The 23513-nt window shown below is 36.7% G+C and overlaps 1 protein-coding gene across 2 annotated transcripts in view; it reads left to right on the forward strand.

Moving 5' to 3' along the window:
- The window catches only part of IMMP2L (inner mitochondrial membrane peptidase subunit 2), a 447967-nt gene that overhangs the window by 19316 nt on the left and 405138 nt on the right, over positions 1 to 23513 (forward strand). For both annotated transcript variants that reach the window (XM_042872917.1, XM_042872918.1), the window contains exon 3: positions 1346 to 1449. In XM_042872917.1, the coding sequence (XP_042728851.1) occupies positions 1346 to 1449 (104 nt within the window). The remainder of the gene's footprint in view (positions 1 to 1345; positions 1450 to 23513) is intronic.

The raw sequence follows: 23513 nt of genomic DNA on the forward strand, positions 1-23513 counted from the left end.
AAAGAAAGAAAAAGGAAAATAGAAAACAGAAACTGTTGGTAGAAAGAGAAATCAGCACTTTTGAATAGCTTAAAAATTAATTAAAAAATGCTAAGTATCCATCTTGGTTTGGAAGCACAGTTTTATTCAACACTGTGTAATTAAATATGTTGACATAAGTTAATTTCAGTTCTGTACCCTGGTTGGTTTGCTCATTGAAAATACAGTCAATCTGGGAATCTCAGAAGTCAGTGCCTGGTGGCAAAGGTAGAGGAACATTTTATACTGTAAGGTGAACATTGAAAACCTCATTTTCAAAAAATGCAATTTTGGCAAACATTGTTAGTTTCCTGTCAGTGAATGAGAGGATGTGTAGTTGCAGTATTCTTATCAGATTTGGTGGTACACGGGATTGTAATGTACCTTATTAAATATTTCATCTAATTGTGGAGTCTAATTTAGAGATCATTGTCTGGCCAGTGTGTACCATGATTTTATTTGAAATGTCTGAAAAATCTGATTGAGATATATGTTGCCAACAAAACTAGTCTGGATATCTATGCTTTCTGTCTAGTAGTAGGAACACTTGAAATAATCCCTTCAGAATTGATGAAGACAGTATGGCTACTTCCTTTCTCTACAGTTTTTGATGAGTTAACTCAGAACCGGAGTTAAGCAATTACAATGATGTTATACTGCAGCACACAAAATATTTTTTAATGGCTCTGAATATCTTCTAATACTCTGTGCTAATTACTAACTACTTATTCAGTTGGTTTTTGTTCAGTAGTTGTACTTCTTTATATGTTTGTGTGGAAGTTCATGCTTCTCTCGATTCTGTTATGGAAGGCCCACATTTACTAGCAGTGTCAGTGTATGCTGTAGGTATTTTTTGTTTCCTTTGCAAAGAGCCCGGAGATTAATGTTGCTACAACTACGTATTTCATTTTTTGGTGCATTTTGCTAGTCTGAGCATTAATATGCCTACAGAAAGTTTCTGTTTCTTGGGAGTTTGTGTTCTTAGTTTTCCTTTGTTTGTAATCTTTTAAATCACAGACAGTGAAGGCAAACACTACTTTTCATGAAGTGTGTCATGAATATACGTCCTGTGTAATTTAATTTGCATGCAGCAATACATTGAAAGATGTGGACTACTGTTTGCCATAAGTTTATGACATTCAATATAGCATTTAGTAAAGAAATGTATTTACTATAATAAAACACGTTCTTGATCCTTTTAAAGTAATTGGGCATATTTTTACTAATTTTTATAGCTTCAGGATTTAACCCTTTGATAGAATGTGAATTAGACGTAAAGTTCATACAGGCATTGCTGACCTAAAGCTGTTCTTTTCCTCCTTCTAAGCCTTCCTTGAATCCTGGGGGAAGACAAGCATCTGATGTAGTGCTCTTGAACCATTGGAGCATTCGAAATTATGATGTGCAACGTGGGGACATTGTGTCATTGGTGTAAGTAATCCTGCATACATTTCAATACATTTTCATATAAATATTGAACAATTTGTATTTAATATTTTATCTCTGACATACCGTAGGTATATGTATGAGCAAGGAACCCATCCTTCTTGAATAACATGTTGTTATTCCTATAATGATTTTGCAAAAGTCAGGAGATGGTCAAAGAATGCATTACTTAAAATAATTTTTTACTCAAAAGGAGTGCAGTTTAAAATACTGTGTGATACAGGTGATCTGAATGCAGAAACTGCTAAGAAAAAAGAACTGTCATGCTAGGGAAAAAATCGAGAAAAGATATGGCTAAACGGAGTATATTTTTTAGGTTGTTTGGCAGTGTGATCATACTTGTGAGAAAAATAGTGTTTTCTTACCAATTAACATTAAGTATTTTGTTTTGTTTTGTTTTTTCCCCTGGAGAAATCTTGCTACTGAACCAAATTTTTTAAAAAAGGTCATGATAATTTAACCTTCTTCATAAAGGACAAATGTAGCAAAAAAAACCCAAACAAAAACAAAATTGTAAGGGGGAGGTCTGTGTATCAAGCCAAAAGGTGGCAGTGTTTCACTGTTGAAAATATGCAAGGCTAACAGGACAGAGAGTCCATTTCAGCCTTAATGTAAGACAGAAATGGAGTGTCAAAGTGTGAATAACTAACACAGTGGTATAATATTTGTAGTGCATACTTGAATCATTTAAGCTTAAAGTTTTGAATTTTGTAATGCACACTATGTAGTATACAGCTAAATGATTGCCTTTGAAAGCTATATTATCTGACTTCCTTTTTGCTAGATATCTATTCTAATTGTCTATTTTTTTTTTTCTTCTACCTCTTCACTGTACTGGTAATTCATGTAATAGTTTTACAGTTAATTCTTAAAGCAAGAGCTCATGTAGTGAGTTCTTTTTATTTTTAAGAAACCTTAATGTTTATTTTATATTCTTTCTTATTGCATGGCATGTAAGATTCTCTTAAATAATCTAGCTACAAATTAAAAACAAACAAATTCTTACTTTCAGCACCTACTGCAAAGGAACTCCAGTTTGAAGTCAGTGACTGCTTGTAAAATTTGATTTGTATATTTGTGTGCTCCCCTGCCCAAATCATGCTCTAGTAACTTTTAAATACAGTGGATATACCTGGTTAATTAATTGACTGAATAGAGATCATTTTGTTGTTTGATCAGAAAACAGAATGAAGAGTTTCATGCTTGTGCTTCTTGAAGGTTTGTGGTACCATCCAAACCAGCTGCATTGATTGCTTTCTCTGTGTTCAGACACAATGAGCATTATTTTAGATACTGTGTTGGTTTTTCTTTTCTCCTTTTTCAATGTTTTGAAAGGCTCGCCTACTGTTGGTGGAGCTCATGTACACCCATGTGGAAGAAGTTGCATTGTTATTTGTGTGTTGTACTTAAGTTTGTCTTAATAATTTATGAAGTATCCTGAATAATTGAACTATGGAATTCATAAAACACTTTAAGAACAATACAAAAGAAGTTAAATAATGCAAAAACTACTATATTGAATATTTTTTCCGAAAGGGTACTTTATATCTCAGTAACAACTTTTAGAATACTTAATATAGGTTTGTTAGACAGCTTTGGTCTGCTAGTTGATTTTAAAACTTATTGTAATTTACAGGTTTGCACTGTGTTTCAAAGACTTCTTCCCGTGCCTAAAACGGGGCCTACAGGGAAGCTGGAGAAGGACTCTTTAGCAGAAATTGTAATGGCAGGACAAAGGGTAACAGCTTTAAACTTAAAAAGGGAAAATTCAGATTACATATAAGGAAAAAGCTCTTTCCTCACAGGGTGGTGAGGCACTGGCACAGGTTGCCCAGAGAAGCTGTGGATGCCTTCTGCCTTGGAGGTGTTCAAGGTCATATGGGCAGCCTGGTAGGTTGGGTGGCAGCCCTGCCCATAGCAAGGGGGTTGGAAGTGGATGATCCTTAAGGTCTCTGTCAAGCTATTCTGTGATTCTTTGTCTTTGGAGGATGAAGTATCTGGATGTGTTTGTTTATCCATGTTTGAATTCTGTAAGGCTTTTATTAACAAGTTTTAAATATATTAAGCTAAAACGTTAAATATGTTAATATTTTTACCCATTTTATTTGGATTGTTTACTTGTGATTTCAGAAGCACTGTGCTGAACAGGTACACTGTGAATGCTCAAGAGTTTTACTTAGTGATCCTCATATAGTGGATTTGGCAGATCTTGGCAAGACAGGAAGAGGGAAGTCAAATTTTACAGTGATATGATGCTGCTTTTTTTGCTCCTGTCAGAAATTCGGATGAGAAGGTGGTGGTGTGATGGAAATAAGCAGATGGATATGTAAACCTACTTGACTGCTTGTAATTTATCATGTCTTTTCTTTGAAAGATGTTGTGGTAGGATGGTCTTTTACAGGACAAGAGCTGAGGTTGAATTTCCATGCTGACAGCTTGACCAGGTCTATCTAAGTTGTTCTTCATACTGTCGGGAATAATGTGTCATTTTGAGTGGATGCTATTTTTATAGCAGAATATTTTTAAAACAGACTATTGAGATCCCAACCCGGTGAAGTCCAGTGTTAGTAGTTGGCCAAACCTTTGCAAAGAGATGAGTTAATCTTGGTGGCTTCGGATTACCCAAGGAAGAGCGTCAGTCAGTCTGTGATTATGGTTGTAATAATGATTGGAAATCCAGAAGTATTTCCTCCATTGTCTAATCAAGATAAACATCTGTATTTCAGATATTTGCTGATGTGAATTACAAGTGAGCATTCTGTCCCCAAGTATCTTACTCCTATCTTAGGAGTTAAATTATGACTACATCTTTATGGAAATGTATCATGTATCAAAGTCATATCCCTGACTTTGCATCTCAGCTGACGTGATGTAGCTGTAACTGTGCTTCACAACCATAGGTGTGAAATGACATTGTGTGCATGCGTGTGCATGTAGCTGGTTTTAGATACAATGGTTAGAATGGCATTTAGTCCTTAAAAGTATAAAATCAGAGTCAGATAAAACCAATGGACAGAACAAGTTGGTTGAAAAGCATGATTTATGTACTTACAGTTTAATATTTTATAAATGTCTGTATCCCATCCCAACTTTTTAGAAGCTGTTCTATGTTAACATTTTTAGCTTGAATCATGCTTGTTGATACTGGAAGTAAGAGACCTCAGTGTTATGTAATTTTGAATTCAGAATTTTAAACTGATTCAAAACTGAGGAAAATGAGTGTCATCATCTTTAATTTAATCACTTGCTTTAATGCTTAATGTTAGTATGTTACCGAGAGTTAAAAGTGTGTTATTGTCTTTGTTTTGACAATTTGTTTACTTGCTTTCAGATCTTGATTGGAGGTCACATGGCACATGGGTTTATCTTTAAAAGTTTAATGCATATCTTTGCCAGACAGACCTTGATCTTTCAGTAGCTTTTGTGGTGAAATAAGCTTTTTTTTTTTTTTGTAATAGCTATGCTGAGGTAGATCCCAACAGATATGTTGAACTTCATCAGATATAGGAGAGCGAGTTACAGGTTTGCATCTGTCTTAGTCCTGAAAATGAGTGCCAACTGGATTGTAGTTGTATCAGTCTGCATCACAATGTGGGCTGCTCAGGTAGGTCCTGAGCACGTGTGCTGCAACTATAGTTCTAATGCTAATGGCGATCATATTCTTTTATTGTATATTAATGGATGTTTTTTCCAACTAACCTACAGACAGTTTGATTTCTCCAGTTTACAAAGGCAGACGTTGAAAAAAGATGCTGCCATAGAAGGATTTGTAGCTCTGCAATTCTTTTTACTTGTTGCTACTGAAAACCTTGTATCTTGAGTGTAAAATCATCTTCTCTTTATTCCAAAATTCCCAGGTTAATGTAGAAAGAAGTTCTTGCAACATGTAGAAGACTGCAAAATTAGTGCTGCATATTTAAAAAAAAAAAAAAAAAAGATTAAGTAAGCAGTAAGCTTTTGAAATAGACACAACAATATTAACTCACAGATTTAAATTTTTTTTTTTTTTTTCCTTAAGTGAAAGCTTGGATTTGGTTAATAGGTTCTTAACAAAGAAGTATGTTCAATGATTGCAGTACAGAAAGGACTTCGATGAAATTTCAAAGCTGCAAGTATTAGCAGACAGTAATTTTAAACTTTGGAAACTATACTACTTCTCTACTTATTACAAGGTGTGACTTAGAGCAGAAACATGCTTGCTTGATAGGTTGCCAGGTATCTGTCCATTTCCGATATAAAAAGTGTGTTCATATGTTAAAAAAACCAAGGTAATGTAATCCAAAAAAGTTTGAGGACCACACTTTGTTCACTGCGTTCTGCGTGCTAAAATGTTTTTGAGTGCTTTTAAAATGCTTCTAAAGTTTTGAACTATAACAATGAACTAGAAACAGACAGTGTATTTAAAAAGCATATTATTAGGGACAGCTGTAATAAAAAGGAAATAAATGTATATTTTATCAGTTTCTTGTAAATTCTCAGAAATGCAATTGCTTTAAATATAAAATCAAAGTTTGATGTGGAAAAATTTTTAGTGTTTTAGAAAAATTAATCTCAATTCCTATCTCCTATTGTGATGAAGAATATGGAGTAGCTTCTGTAACTGCTTCCACTGACTATAAGATTACTTGCATGCTTTTTGGTAAACTCCCTTACTTTTGATAATTACTAAATATTTTTTGTGTCAGATTATATGTGTGTTTGTACTTTGAAAAATCCAGTGCATATCAACATTCTAGAGGAAGAATCAAAGTACTACATGGAAATTGTCTCTGCTGTTGTATTCTCACTGATATCTGTTCAGAAATGGAAACTGGAGAATGTAGTTACCATGGCTTACCATGATTATTTTATGGGATCATTCTACAAGTTTATTCAGACTTGTTTGAATGGAAAGAATCTGCCTCCTGAAGGAATGTGGACCTGTTCAGATGATAGAAGCAAAGGGGTTCTCAAAGGGTGTAAAATCAATTCATACTGTAAGTCCTAGCTAATTGTAATTTCACTAGTAAGACTAGCCTAGTAAAATAAAAATCAGTGAGAATGTATGTATTGATGGAACTGCCTTGAATTTGAATCAGTAGCTGTAATTATAAAAGAACTTCATATAACATTCTGACGGATATAGCACAAGTGGATATTTACTGGTTCTTGCATTAATTTTAAGAAAGCTTCCTTCTGACTAAAATATTGAACTATCTTTTAAGAACACCTCTGCTTGACCTTCTTAAGTCTTCCAATTTCTGTTCTATTTTTGTTTGTACTTAGGTCCCTATAACAAGTCATCTATCTTCTTGCAGGCAGGACACTGCAAAAGAGGTTGTGCTGACATAGAAGCTAAATAATCACTTTACTTGCTGGGCCTCAGTGACCTCTGAAAATCTTTTCCTATTCTATCCCTTCAGCTAGAAGAAAAAAAAACCTCGTCTTTTCCTGATAAAAATCAAATATGTAGTTTTACTGTTATTATCTGTGTTACAATCTGTTCTGAGACTGAGAATCATATTAGATATGAATGTGTTAATACTGTTGATGAAAGGAAGACTTGTTTTATCTTGTATTTATAATGTAAAATCAATTTTAAAATTAATATTTTTGGATAACATGCTGTGCTTAGGATGGGTTTAGGTAAGCAATTATTGTGGTGCTGTGGAAACCAAACAGTTGTGGAGAAAATAAGTTATTGTAGTTACATCTGTGATTATTTAATTTAAAGTCTATGTATATAAGTAATAGGTTTACAAGAACTGGTTGTAGGAGTCATGGCAATAGAGAGTTTGGGTGCATTCTTTGCACTAAATAGCAAGATATGGATGGAAGTACTTAGGAATTTCTTACTGGCCATTTTGCAACTATAATAATTAAAAAGAAAGATCTCTTTTCTAAAAAGTTAATGATCTGGAAGTCAGTCAGGTGATCTGGTCTATTTGTGAAATAAATGTTAGTTGATAGGGAAGAATTGTGTATTATAGGTAGTGCCAGTGAGAACTTCATATTCTGACTGACTTTGGTTTTATTAGCTCAGTGGTAGTACCTTGCTGTTGAATGAAGAAAAATATAATTGCTTGTTGAATATTGATTAGTGTATCCATTAGAATCCTATACTGCAGGTTACTAAAACCACTACATTGAATACTGAGTTAAGCTGATTGGACTAAAGCAAATATTTAGTCTTATTCATGCAGAAAACAGTATGTGGCAAAATGCTAATGAAAAAAGAATAAGTTGTCATTCTATCCTGGCAGCACATGTCAAATAATATTATCAAGTCTACATCAAGTATTTGACAAGATACAAGTGGGGCTAGAACCTTAGCATAAGATCAGTAATATCTACTCTAACAGCAAATGTTGAGATTTAATAACCAGTGACCACTACCTGGATCAGCTTTTTAATCTTAGTTAGCATAACTTGAATAAATTTATGAACAAGTGTGGTTGTCAAAAATTCTGTATAAAATGTTAATTCCTATTAGTTAGAAAATAGTTTAATCTTAATGACTGCTAGTGAGAAAGTTTCATCAGTTCTTTATTCACTGGAATGGGTTCTCCAAGGAAGTGGTTATGGCTTCAGGCCTGCTGGAGTTCTAGAAGCATTTGGACAGCACTGCGATGCTCTCATATGCAGGTTTGATTTTTTTGGGTGCTCATGTATGGAGCCAGGCGTTGGACTTGATTATCCTTGTAGGTTCCTTCTAGCTTGGGGTATTCTGTGATTCTTTGTATTGCTGTGATAGTGCCTGAGATGGAAAAACGTAAATCACTATTTCTGTGCTTTTTTGCAGTTTTTTTTTAATTGTATTTATGAGACAAGTAACATAAGCTTTCACTAAGACACATTTTTGTGAAATGGAAGGAAATTGTTACCTTAAAAGCCTCAGTAGCATGAGCACTAAAGGTGTTATGCATGGGATCTTTCCTTACTTCAAGTGTTTTGCTTCCTTGGCTCAACATGAGATCTGCAGTTACATAATCCTCAAACAGAGTGGGATGTGAGCAGTAAATCAAGGTACGCTTGAAGTTTCATCAGTATATATATATATATATATACTTATATGTGTGTGTATATATATATATATATATATGTAATTCTTTGGAAAGCAAAAAAGATGGGAAGAAAACTGGTTCTCTTGTGATCTTTAAATTGCATGATGATCAGATAAAGTGTTAACAGCTAATTAGTAGATAAGGAGGACATATGTTCTCCTGAAGGAGGACTGTTAACAGTAATTTGCAAACTCAAACTCAAGTTGGTTTATTTATTCATTCATTTGATTGATTCATTTATTTTTACTTTGCTTTTTAGTGTTCAGGCATATGAGGATGTGAAAAGAGAATAAAAACAACTACTCACCATTCTGACAAATGAAGTCATTTTTACCTGCCTGTATTCAATGGAAAAGGAAACAATATAGAGTAGATTTCCAACTGTTCTTGAGCATGAACAGTCAGTGGTATTTTGAAGATATTGGGACTAAATGGACAGCTGCTTGAAATATTACTGAAATTACAGCCATTATTTGATTGGTTGGAAAACTCTCTGGTCCTTTAACTGTCTGACTTACAGTGTGATGGCTGACTGCCCTGCTAAGGTCGTGTTGAGCTAAAGAAGCTTGAAAGCTGCCACGGCTTACAAAAATGTCACTTTTACATTTTGAAATATTTATAATTTAGAAGCTAGGAACTTGCTATAGTTTGAGCAGAATCTGATGATATGCCTTTTGTGTAGTGTGCACAGAAAGGAAATATACTTTTTTCCTAAGCTTTTTAAAATTTCCTTTAACCTTAAGCAAATTTGACAACTTTGAGAGGAAAATATTTTATGTATTTTTTTCTCAGTACATTTCCAACAGCTGAGAAATAATTTCTGGTTACTTATGACTGACATTGCTTGTAGGTAAGTAGAGCTGGAAAGGTTGTACAAGTCATTGAAATATTCTACATACTCTCATTGCTGAAAGCGGCAGGAAATATGATTATTTCAGCAGCTAGCTGATCATTCCAGTGCTCAGTCTGTATAGGTTGTTCATTTAGGGACTTCCTTAAGTAAATTCAAGCTGAACAACTTTAATTGTTAGGATAAAACGTCTCGTAAAAAAAAAAAAAAAAAAAAAAAAAAAAAAAGTCATAGATATCTGTATTGTTGTCCTGGCACAAAAAAAGTCTATTGTTGATTATGATATGTATTGATGGACAATTATTTTCAGATGATTTTTTAGTATGCTGTGTTGATAGCTTAAGAATTCAGAGGACTGTTAAACTGCAAATAAACCAGCAGTTTACTGGGAGTAGTTTCCTTTTCTTGAAAGTCAAGAACTTGTGGGAAAGCTAATCTGTGGTTGCTGAAGGAGATATACATCAAAGTATTTAAACTTAAGTTCCACTGAACTGTGAAATGCTGAGTGATGAATTGATGAAATACTAGATTCAGTTTAAGAGAACTTTCTGGTTGGATTAAGATTTTAGCTTTCATATGGCTTTACTCAGATCTGGAATGATTCAAATGTAATACATATTTTAGGTCATACTGATACTGCAGCATCAAATTCTATTTTAAATAAGTTCTGTTCTCAGGGAGAAATGGAAAAATGTTTTTGTAGAACAGCTCTGAAAATCAGCTTTTCCTTTCTTTTCCATATGAAACCATCTTCTTTCAAAAATACCCAATTCCTTAATGTAGGGCCTTGCATACTCCATTGCTAAGGTGTTATCTGTGGTAGGATAAAAGTTTCAACAAAGTCACGTACGTAGGATATTAATGTGATTTAGCAATGTTCGAAACTAGAATGCAGTAATTTCTCTTAATCAACTAAGCTACTTCTCTTTTTTTTTCTTTGAGAATATAAAAGGATTGAAATTCTGTATATAAGCTATTAAACAAATGAATTTGTTTCTATAGTTTTTGAGTATACAAATATTCTAAGTGCATTTCAGCCTTTCATGCAGCTAGGTGGCTTTTCTTTTGTGTACAATCTGGAAAATACTGTACAGATACTTATTACACAAGATATTTCATGATATTTGTTCTTGGGTAAATTATAGTTTAAATACTGCCACAGCTGACTTCATATCTTTTAGTAATAACTTCCCCTAAGCCAGTTTATTCAGTTGTGTTATGAGCAACCATAAATATTAACTGCAGAATGCTTCTTCTAGGAATCTGTACATATGCTGACAAAGTGGATTCCGCTTACACATCAAAAATATTTATTTCCAATGTAATTGGTGTAGCTGGAAGAAAAACCATAGGTCTTGACCTATGCTGAGTATATTGAGGACATGAATATTTTTACATGTAATAAACTGAGTCTTGGCCTTGTTTTCTGTTTTTTCAGCCTGTTAGCAAAGGCAAAAACAAGGGAATGCCAAATTATTAGGTTTAAGATGATAATTAATCTTATCATCACTGTATTTTCTAGGGAAGTTATATTAGGCTGCATTCATGAATGCAACATTAGTCTTTTATGTGCAATCAGCTGCTCCTGGAAAGTGCAGCTGAACAAAATTTCACTTAAAATACATACATATATATTTGATCTGTAGAGAATGGATCTTACTGCAGTTGTCAGCTGTATATCTATTAATTGCAGTGAAATGGAGTCAACCTCTTCTCAGAAGTGCACAGGAAAGGGATGAGAGGTAGTGGTCAGGATTTTAGCAAGGAAAATTCTGACAAAGTCTAAGACCAAAAAAAGCACAATCATAACAGGTAAATCGTTAGCCAGAAAGACTTTGAAATCTTCATCATTGAAGATAATAAAAACTTGACTAGCCAAAACATGAGCGCTCTAAGCTACCTTTGAAATTGAGTCTGTTTGGGCCAGATGGTTGTAGTGGATATTTCCCAGAGGGTGCTTTGAGCCTGAATTATTCTGCTTTTCTACATCCAGTGGAATTTCAAAAATTCATCTTTTGAGATATGAGACAATTCCTATAGCCTTCAAAGTCGCAAGTCAGTGTTAACCATTAGTTACCAGATTATTCTTTATGCTTATTTTATTTAATAATGGAAAATAGTGACATCTAAAAACCTTGCTTTCTAGATGTGGCAATGATATTATTCAGACAGTAAGATCTAAAAGGCCCAGGCTTGACTTAGAAGTCTTTTGTGTCAATAGCTGAATGTACATGGAATGTTAAGATTGCATAGAGGTTTTAGAACTAGACTGTAAATCCTACAAAGCGGGAACAGTGAGCAGATGCAGGCAGATGCTTGTAATAAAACAATCGGTGTGGTGGGTAGCAGTCTGCATGAAGACAGTTGGGCACTGGGTCATGTTTAATGTACTATTGTAAAAGAAACTCCTCTGCAAATGTGTTTGGAGAACAGTTCCCAAGTGAGAAGAGAAGCCCGGAATAGTACACAAGTAATTGTTTGCTCACTTGGTAAATTTTCAGTTAAGTATGACTGGATTCATTCATAAGACAGGGTCAACATTTTGACTGTGAATAGGGGAGAAATATATCAGGAATAAAAGATAAAAGCTGCCTAAAATGAAGACAACCAATTTAATATGATAGAAAAATGGAAGCGGTTCAGTTGAAAAGAGAGGGGTTACCTGAAAAATTTAGCATCATGGCTGTAATTTAATGATTCGATGCAGGGAAAATCTACAAGAATCTTTTTCATTTCTCTCATAAATAGAACTTAAATGGATTTGAACTTGACTTGCCTCTTCTGCCAATATAGCAGAATAGATATAGACTGCTACTCTTTAGTCATTCAGTTTATATTCTCCCTAGTACTGTAGCTAAATTCTGTTATGGCTATCTTTATGAAATGTAAGAATGTAGCATATGAAAACTCCATTTTTTTTTTTCCTTATCCGTAATATGGATTAACTGGGGAAAAACATTGATTGAAATATAGCAATTTGTGTACAATTTGCAGCTTGGCAATATGAAGAAGTGAATTTTTATGTTGTTCAGAGTTTTTTTTTTATCTTATCCAACAAAACAGTTGCTCAGGTATCATCTCTGTAAGGCAGATTGTAACATTTTAAGTTACTGAAATGGCTCCAGGAGGACTCAGGTGTTTATAAATTCATGTAAGTAGTTCTTATGGAAACTTTTTCTTTGTAACTTCTTTTTTAAAAGAAACTTTGGTTATTAAAGCATAATTTTAAAGAACAAATTTGGAAGCTGAAGACACTAAACTGTTTAAGTTACTGGATGTAAATAAACCATTAGCCTATATAGAAAGCTTAATTGTTTTAATTATAAGGCAGGATATGGTTCAGAAGACCATGTTCCATGCATAAAATACACATAATTGACTACTGAATCTCTATTTTCTTTGGCTTGATAAATGAAAAGTTTATGTAAAATGAAAAAAGAATTGGTTTCTCAACAGAATGATTCCTCATGATTGAAAATTTCTGCAATATTGAAAACATTTTCCTGTTTTACTTTGATAGCAAGGCAAAGTTGAGATTAAAAAAAAAAAAATTATCTAGTTAAGTATAACCTGTGGCTTGTTAACCATACAGGAGAAATTTAAGATGTAAACAGTTTTAGGGTTTTTTTTTTTTGCCTGCTTCAGTGAATTAGGAAAAGAAAATTGTTGAGGGTGCAGGTGACAAACTGGTTTTAAGAACTGAGGAATGTATTCAAACCTAGAAAATAAAAATTTAAAAATAGAGTTTATTTTAGATTTGTCTTCCAACTTAATTTATTTTATGATCCAATTTTGCAGAGTGCGCAATGAATTTAGCCGAAAGAGTGCTTTTCTGCCATTCGCTTCTGCATTTCTTGATTAAAACAGAATCTTACAATTACAGAACTTGGTCAGCGTAGTCGTGCACTTTTGCATGTTTTATAGCACAAGTCATATAGTGATTCTTCTGAGTTCTATCGTAGAATGGTTTGGGTTGGAAGGAACCTTAAAGATAATCCAGTTTCAAACCACCTTCCACTAGATCAGGCTGTCCAAAGCCCCATCCACACTGACCTGGAAAACCTCCAGGGATGGGTCACCATCCCCAGCTTTTCTGGGCAGTCTGTTCCAGTGCTTCATCAACTTGTGAGTAAAGAATTTCTTTCCTATATCTATATAAACCCGCCCTTTTTTAGTTTAAAACAATTACTGCTTGTCTTACCACTACGATCCTTGATAAAGAGTCTCTTCCCATTTTTTCTGTAGGTCCCGTTTAAATACTGTTAAGGCCTCTGTAAGGTGTCCCAGAACCTTCTCTTCTCCATGCTGAACAATTCCAGCTCCCTCAGCCTTTCTTCGTAAGAGATATCCTCAGCCCCCTCGCTCCAATATCTCCAAGTCCTTCTTGTGCCGAGGGCCCCAAAGCTGAATGCAGTAGTCCAGGTGAGGTCCCATGAGAGAGGAGTAAAGGGGGGGAGAATCACCTCCCTCACCTTGCTACTCATGTTTCTATTGCTGCAGATATTGTTGGCTTTCTGGGCTGAAGCTCATACTACTGGCTCATGTCAAGCTTTTCATCCACCTGTAAGCTCAAGGAAAGCCAGGGCACAGGCAGAACTGAACTTGGCGAGAGATGTGAAAAACAATAGGAAGACATTCTACAGATACATTGGTCAGAAGAGACAGGCCAAAATGAGTGTACCTCCTTTGGTAAATGTAAAAGGAGAACTGGCTTCAACAGATGAAGAGAAGGCTGAGGTACTGAATGGGTTCTTTGCCTCGGTTTTCACTGGCTGCCAGGATTCTAATATTTCTCACGTTCCTGAGCCCTGCATCCCTAAACCTCTAGGTGGGGACTGAGGCAGTAAACCTCACACTACTGTAAAGGGCAGAGCAAGTCTGAGACAGCCTCATAAGACTGAATGTGTACAAGTCTATGGGGCTGGATGGCGCGCATCCCAGGGTTCTGAAGAAGCTGGCTGAGGTGGTTGCCGAGCCGCTCTCCATCATATTTGAAAAGTCATGGCTGTGAGGTGAGGTCCCAGATGACTGGAGGAAGGGTCACGTCACTCCTATTTGCAAGAAGGGGAGCAAGGAGGACCCGGGAAACTACAGGCCGGTGAGTCTCACTTCTGTACCAGGGAAGAACCTGGAACTGATTCTCCTGGATGACATGCTCGATCACATGATGGATGGGCGTGTCATCTGAGACAGCCAGCATGGCTTCACCAGGGGAAGGTCATGCTTAATCAATCCAGTGGCCTTCCGTGATGGAGTGACAGCATTGGTGGACAAGGGAAAGGCGACTGATGTCATTTACCTGGACTTGAGCAAGGCCTTTGACATGGTCCCCCACCACATCCTTATCTTCAGATTGGAGAGATGTGGATTTGATGGATAAAAAGTTGTTTGAAAGGTCGCAGACAGAGGGTGGTCATCAATGACTCTATGTCCAGGTGGAGGCTGGTAGCAAGCAGCATCCCCCAGGGGTCTGTCTTGGGACCGGTGCTCTTTAACATCTTTATCAATGACACTGACGATGCAATGGAGTGCACCCTCAGCAAGTTTGCTGACAACACCAAGCTGAGTGGTGCGGTTGACATCATGGAAGGAAGGGATGCCATTCAGAGGGACCTCAACAGGCTTGAAAGATGGGCCTGGGTGAACCTGATGAGGTTCAACATGGCAAAATGCAAGGTTTTGCACTTGGATCAGAGGAATCCAAGGCATCCACACAGACTGGAAGGAGCGGTCCTTGAGAGCAGCCCTGCTGAGAAGGACCTGGGGATCCTGGTGGATGAAAAACTTAACATGAGCCAGCAGTGTGCTCTTGCAGCTCAGAAAGCAAATGGTATCCTGGGCTCCATCTGGAGAGGGACGTGATTGTCCCTCTCTACTCTGCTCTTGTGAGACCCCATCTGGAGTACTGTGTCCAAGTCTGGAGCCCCCAGAAAGACAGAGAGCTGTTGGAGAGGGTCCAGAGGAGTGTCACAAAGATGATCAGGGCACTGGAGCACCTCCCCTATGAGGACAGGCTGAGGGAGCTGGGCTTGTTCAGCCTGGAGAGAAGAAGGCTGCAGGGTAATTTCATTGCAGCCTTTCAATACCCTAAACAAACAGGAGGGAAGTCAACTCTTTGAAAGGGTAGATAACAGCAGGACAAGGGGAAATGGTTTTAAGTTGAGGGAGGGGAAATTTAGGTTGGATGTCAGGGGGAAGGTCTTTACTATGAGAGTGGTGAGGTGCAGGAACAGGTTGCCCAAAGAGATTGTGGATGCCCCATCCCTGAAGGTGTTCAAGGCCAGGTTGGATGGGGCCCTGGGCAGCCTGGTCTAGTATTAAATGGGGAGGTTGGTGGCCCTGTCTATGGCAGGGGGATTGGAAATTCATGATGCTTGAGGTCCCTTCCAGCCCGGGCCATTCTGTGATTCTGTGTGATCTGTGTGGACTGCTCTATGCATTTGTTGCCAAGATTGTATTCTGTCTGGGCTTGCTACAGCATGTGTGCAGGAATTTCTGCTTGGCCTTTTTGTACTTCTATGTTTTTTGCTTGGCCCATCTCTCAGATCTGTCCAAATCCCTCTGGATGCTTTCCTTTCCCTCCAGCATGGTGACTATACCACACAGCTTGGTGTCATAGAATTACAGAATCGCCAAGGTTGGGAAAAACCTCCAAGATCACTTAGTCAAACCATCCACCTACTACCAGTATTTTCCCACTAAACTATGTGCCTTAGTACAACATCCAGATTTTCTTGAACATCTCCAGGATCACTGACTCAACCACCTCCCTGGGCAGCCTATTCCAGCTTTTGACCACTCTTCCAGAGAAGAATTTTTTCCTAATATCCAGCCTGAACTTCCCCTGCCAAAATTTGAGGCCATTCCCTCTTGTCTCAGTGTTAGTTATGCAGGAGAAGAGGCCGACCCCCAACTCTTGCCACAACCTCCTTTCAGGTAGTTCTGGAGAGCCATGAAGTCTCCCCTGAGCCTCCTCTTCTCCAAACTAAACAATCCCAGTACCCTCAGCCTCAGCCACTCCTGTTAGGACTTGTTGTTCAGACTTTTCACATCAGATCTTCCTCTTTCCCTTCACATGAATTAAGACAAGAGGTAAAAGCTTAAAATTGTAGTTAACTTAAATCCAAAATGCATGATATAATGCAGTTTACGATTTCAGTATATCCTGTGTGTATATCCTAAGGCAACAAAAGAGGTATCTCTTGGGCAAATTTCTTATGTATTGTTTCATATATTTGCTTTAAGGGACAAATTAGTGGCATTTTTAGAACAGTAACTTTGATGTTACAAGAACTAGGGCAACTATAATGAGACTAGTGTGGTCTTGCCATATGATGGGAAGTATACTGTCAAGCAAGCAAAAGATAATAGCATCTTCTACACCCAGAAGGCCTGCTATGGTGTTTGTGTCTGCGTAAGATCTCCTCTGCCCTCAGAACAATCTATTTTTAAACTGAAGCTGAGTTTGACCTTAGTAAAGAGGTACTGTTGAAATACTGAAATGCATGATCATGCACAGTGTGTTCCTCAGTCCTATAGGATACTTTTTTCTACAGCAGATGTGTATTACATAGTTTGCAGTTTCCCTGAGTTCAAAGACTTATCTGTTTAAAATTAAAAGGGAACCCTTAATTATAAATTATATTCTGTATCCTTAATCAAATATTAGTTTAGATGAATTAATGAGGCAGGCTCTTACTTTCATTGTTCTAAACAGCTTAAGATGAAATGGTTTCAGATCTCTGTAGTACAGGAGTAGCATCCGTAGAGTGTGAGTTGCTGTCTTCATTGTAAATACTTTTTTTTTTTTTACTCCAAGCTGTGATTTCTTGTTAAGATTTGTGAAGAATGTAGATTATTCTTGGTCAATATGGCCGCATACCTTTAAGAGTTGAAGAGGTATGTTGATGTAGTTGGCATATGTTTATAGTAACATATTTAAAATGCCTTGCCAAGCCAGAAGTTTGCAGGAACAATAAGCTTTCATGGGTCTATTGGGACCTTATGAGATATTGCTTGATATTTTTGTTTTCCCACGATAAGTGGACTATAATATTGAGCATTAGTTAGATTTTTAAATAACCCTTAGCATTTGCGCCCCTTATTGCATGAAGCATGCTTGCTTATTTTCAGAGAGTATTTCTTGTGTATCCATAGAACTGCAGTACTGTATCTTAACCAAGAAGGAGGGCATCTCATTCAGATTGATTTAAAAATGACAGTGATGAGAAGGTATGATGTTAGGAGTCTGTATTGGGAGAAATCTATGAAAATGTGTTACTTTAAGCGTGATTTAGGAACATGAAGGGCCCCTGAATGTTTAAGCACGTTTAGCAGAGAAAAAGCATATCTTAATCTCTGAAACTGTCTACTTAGCTTTGATAATTAGAACAGCTGATCACTTTCGTACAGAATGCATACTGCTCTTTATTGCCCATTTCATGTCTCCTTTTTGATGCGTTGTCTCAGTTGCCATCTTTGTGAGAATTCTTATGCACTGACCTTCTAATTTTAATCCTCTGCTTAGTTCTCATTTTCTAATCCCCTTGAAGGGATTGCAGCATGAATGCAGGACATCTGTGCGTGCATGAAGTGAGTTGAGGTTTACAAGAGCATTAGACAATGTGAAGATTGGTGCTGTTGTGTTGTCTTAATACTGGAGGACTGTGGTCTGCTCTCACTTTAGTAGCTGTTGTGGCCTACTTTTCTGAAGCCTGCCCTTGTTCCAGTTAATTCCAAATGCAGTTTCCTTTTTTTTCTTTTCCTTTATAATACTTAAAAAGTTTTTTTTTTTTTTTTTTTTTTTGTGTGTGTGTGTGTGTTTGTTTTTATGTATTTTTAATCAGTTTTTACCTGTGTTTATTGATCAGATATAACACAGTATCTCTCTCCATACCATTTGCGAATGAACTGATGTATTTGAAAGCGCTTAGATGTTGTGAATGTGGTTGTATTTAGGATTTCTGTGATGTTATAACTATATGCAAGGCAACTCAGCAGGGTTTTTCAGTTCATAGGATTTGCTAATACAGCAGCAGTTAACTGCCAAGGGAAATTTAAATTTGAAGGGACTCTTCATGTCCTGATTTGTTAAAGCCCTCTTGGGTTATTGTTCCAGAAATTTCTGCTAACACCTACATTAGCAGTACTCTGTGGCTTCTCTCAGTTTCCATCCTGATGTATAGTTTGCTAAATCTCAGGAGGTATTATATTGCACCAACAAGTGTATTCTCTACGTGTTACTGACAGGGCCAGCAAATGTGTCAGCCCCTGGTGTTCAGACAAAATGTACAGATGATTTAGTCTTATTAGCACAAAGCATGACTTCAGGCTATAAATAATCAATTTGATATCTAATCTACCTGTTACAGTCTTGCTTTATATGTTAATACTAACATCACTGGTATTGGAAAGGGCTTTGTAAAGATAATACCATTTTTCTCTTTGTCTCATACTTGCAATTGACAAAAGGAACAAATAAAAGAGATCAATACTGTTTTTGTCATGAAATTTATCTACATGATGATAAAAGCTGTATTAAAAGCTGTGCAATTTTTAAAGTTACCTGATGACAAATATATGTTTGTACATAACAGCAGTTTTATGATTCCTGTGTTGTATACTCCTGATATGTCTCCCACATGCTTTCTGAGAATAAGATGATTTTGAAAATTGCTGTGGAAGTTTAATCCAAATGCGATGAACAAGTGTGGACTAGTATGAATAGCTGATACTCAGTGATCTTTAACTTTGGAAGTAATTCAGCCACGCTAGGAATTTGTGGACTGTAAAAGCAAAATTATTAATGTGCATGAATTAATTGTGTTTTTTTAATAAATAAATATATAGACCATATACTTTCTGGCAAGTAAGAGGCTTGCATACTAATGAAATATTGCTTGTTATGCATTTGTAGCAACTTCAGTCTAATTTCAGATTGTACAGTCCATTTGAGAAGCATTCATTATGGACACACAAAAGTCATATTTAAAAACAGTGACCAGTGGTAGGTTGACTGCAACACATCACTTGTCCTCTGCAAAAGTCTGTGTACGTTATGTATGAGAGTCAGCTATTTTCTCCTTTCCCTGCATGACTCAGAGCAGAAGTGATATTTGGTGCTGTTGAGAACTCAGATTGTGAAAGGATTTGAAGTCCCTGTTCTCATAATTCCTTAGAGCACGTGAGTTTCATGGTGCTGGGGAGAAGAGAGAGACTGTAATCTTCTTGCTCTTCCAATTTGCAGCCCGGAAGATTACTCTCAACTTTTTATCCTTAGGGTCCAAATCTACCGTATGTTATAAAACAGTTCAGAAAATCAGAAGACTTATAGGAAAAAGGGAAAAGTTAAATTGATTTATTTTATAGTTTATGAAGAAAAATCAAAGCATAGAATGGTATTTACGCTCATTAAATCTGATAATTTATCGATATATTTATTGCATATATTGTTTATAAAATGTTTTGACTCTAGATACACTGTTTAATTTGAAAAAAATATTTCTGTTTTTGTAGTGCATTGAAGATGCATGTAGCACTAAAGGTCCTCCACATGGAATGGCAAACTTCTAGTAAGATACAGGAATTATTCAGTTTCTTAGTAATGAAAAAGAAATTTATGTGAGGGATTTTTCAACTTAGTGCCCATTTAAAAGAAAATTAATTCTGACAGACAAATCAGATACCTCTCTAAAGTTATTTTCTGACCATCTTTGTATTCAGGAGGATACTAATAAGCTGAAGGGGATTTATCGAATCATAGAATCATTTAGTTTGGAAAAGACCTCTGTGAACTTCATGTCCAAACATCAACCTAGGAACACAAAGTCAATTACTAAGCCATGTTCGTATGCACCACATGTATGTACATTTAAAGTACCTCCAAGGATGGTCACTCAGCTACTTCCCTGGGCAATTTCATTATCTTCATTGTATTTTTGTTTTATTTTGTTACACTTTTTGTCAATGCAGACTTCTTTAAATAAACAGGTTACATTGCTACTTCAGTACTCGCAGCAGACTAGTTTATCTGTTAATTTGGCCCACCAGCAAATTTCTTTTCTATTCATAGCATACTTTGACTTTTTAATTTTTCATTTAAAAAAAATCTAATGAAGCCTTAAGGATGAAACCTCTAAACCATTATTTTATTCTTATTTATATTTTGTCATGCCTAAGGATACTGCTTTTGGACAGGAGCCTCTTCATTCAAGAAACTCCACATAGATTTATTTCTTGCCTCAAGGGCAGGAGTTCTGCATTCAATCATCTCTATTGTTTTAATAGTTAGATATCATAAATCAAGCCTACTCATTAGAGTTTCTCTGTAGTCAATGGAGAAAAATAAGCATTTCCAAAAATGAGTTTTATTAATAATCTCAGAAAATCTGTTTTGAATAATGGGCCAAATAAATGTCATGGTTTTTAATTTAGAAAAAAAGCATAGTTCTATCTGGTTTTTCCTCTATTCTTAAATGAGATACATAGTATTGAAATTAATTGATTTTGTTTCACCAGGTGTTTTAACATATTTTTTAATGCAGAATTTACTTATTCTGGGAAATAATTTTATCTTTGATTTCACGGTAACACCTTTTGTTCTTAATGCATCTTGGAGCCTCCTTTTGAGATTGTACACCAAGAGGAGTCTTACGTATTGCAGTGAAATTTTCATCCTGTGAATTATGCATACTACTATTTAAATAATACGGGTGTCTTCCTTACTTTACTTGTATTTTCATCAGTATTTTCTTTTTATACCTTTCTTCCTTACTAGCTGTTAAATCACACAGAAGGAAAAAGGCCATAATTTAATGAATGACCCCTTGGATCACAGATGCTGACAAAATGAAGCCTGAAAATTTTAAATTGTCTGGCTGCTGTTATCCTAGCAGAGCCCATTAAAGTCACACAAGGGAGAATAACTTATTATGTAGCTAAACTGTGACTTTTTCATGCTTTCTTTGTAAACATGACAAAATTTATGGATGGCATTAGCGATACTAAGTTGACAGAATTAAAACCACTGTTTATTGATACAGTTCAGTAACTTGATTTAATTAGATTCTCAGCACATTGATCTAAGAGGATTTTCAAGCTGTGTTTTATGACATGAGTTTAAAGGAGAATGCTGAAATTCTCACAGAGATGATGAATTGAAATAAATATTTTAATTTAAATGTATATATTTAATTAAGTACTTAGTATTTAGCCTCTTGAACTTTTTCATAGGTGTTTGGCCACTGAATAAGCCCAAGCTCCATCCTTGAATGCTGGTGATCTACATTAACACTTGCTGCCTGATGATTTGAAGGGTGGACTATGTGATGGATAAGGAATGAGTTGGAAAGTCACAGCCAGAGGGTTGTGGTCAACAACTCTATGTTAGGGTGGAGGCCTAGTAATGACCAATGTCCCTCTGGGGTCTGCCTTGGGACTGATACTCTTTAACATCTTTATCAGTGATGAAGATGATAGTAATGAGTGCACACTCAGAAAATATGATGACACCAGGCTGGGTGCTACAACTGATATAGCAGAAGACAGGTACACCATCCAGAGGGGACTTGATAAATTCAAAAGGTGGGCCCCCTTTAATCCTAATGATTTGCAAAGTGCGAAGTTTTGCACTTGGTTTGAGGTCATCCCAGATGTGCATACAAACTGGGAGAAGAACTACTTGAGATTAGCCTGCTGAGAAGGACTTAGGGGTCCTGGTTGATGAAAAACTAAATATGAGTCTTGAGTGTTCTTGCAGCCCAGAAGGCCATTGGTACCCTGGGTTCCATCAGAAGAGGGATGGCCAGCAGGGCAAGAAAGGTGATTGTCCCCCTCTATCTGCTCTTGTGAGGCTCCATCTGGCATCCAAGACTGGGGCCCTGAGCACAGCAAAGATGTGGAGCATTTGGAGAAGGACCACAAAGATGATCAGAGGGCTGGAGCACCTCTCCTATGAAGATAAGCTGAAGGAATTGGGATTGTTTAGCTTGGAAAAGAGAAGGCTGGGGGGATGCCTCAGTGCGGTCTTCTAGTGTTTAAAAGGAGTGTATAAACAGGAGGGGAAATCAACTTTTTATAAGGGCAGATAGTGATAGTACAAGGAAGAATGGTTTTAGACAAAAGGAGATTTGGATTAGATGTCGGGGGAAGTTTTTTTCTGAGAGAATGATGAGGTGCTGAGGCTGCCCAAAGAGGTTGTGGATGTCTCATCCCTGGAGGTGTTTAAGGGGCCTTGGGCAATCTGATCTAGTGCTTCATCTACTGGTTCAAAACCCTGCCTGTGGCATGAGGGTTGAAACTTGATTCTTGAGGTCTCTTTCAACCTAAGCCATTCTGTGTTTCTGTATTTGTATGATGGAGACTTAGTTCTACTTTAGGAGATATGTTAGCAGTTGGATGTTATGTCGTCAGCAGTGTTCACCACAAACAGGTTTGTAATCAAAACATCTGCAGCAAATGGAGTTTTGGACAGAGGAAATCCCTCCACAGGGCTCCTTCATCTGATTGTATCTTTGGCATTTAGGATATTATCAAGGAGATGATCTTATTCTGTAAATGCTTGAGACAATTCCCAACGTACCACAGATAAAACATTGCGTGACACATCTTCCAGCTGTCCGTAGTTATGTCAGGTTAGATGTCACAGTGAAGTTTTTTACTGAAAGAGTGATGATGGCTGGAACAGGCTGCCTGCAGAGGTTGTGGATGCCCCATTCCTTAAAGTGTTTAAAGTCAGGTTGGATGGGACCCTGAACAATCTGATCTGGTACTTGATCTAGTGATTGGCAGCCTTGCCTGTGGCAGGGGGGTTAGAACTTGATGACCCCTGAGGTCCCTGGGTCCAACCCAAGCCATTCTATGATGTACCACCAATCTTGGGACCCTCATCAACCTTAACGTTAATCGTAATGCCTCCCCATCAGAAAATAAATCGATGGAAGTATTACAAGAATCAATCTAGAGTGTGTCTTGGAAACCTTTTCCTTGTAGCTAGGTTATGGTGGATATTCAGATCATAACTGTATAATAATTTTACCAATTGAATGGGAGCTACCTGTAGACTTTGCTGGCACAGAAGTGTAAGCAGTGGTTCCACAAAACAGTACCTCAAAGGCAGGATTAAATGTGCCTTGGCATAGTTTATAGTCATTGTATTA

Source organism: Lagopus leucura, unplaced genomic scaffold (assembly GCF_019238085.1).
Source record: "Lagopus leucura isolate 7727_CA_CO unplaced genomic scaffold, USGS_WTPT01 Super-Scaffold_100008, whole genome shotgun sequence".
NCBI lineage: Eukaryota > Metazoa > Chordata > Aves > Galliformes > Phasianidae > Lagopus > Lagopus leucura.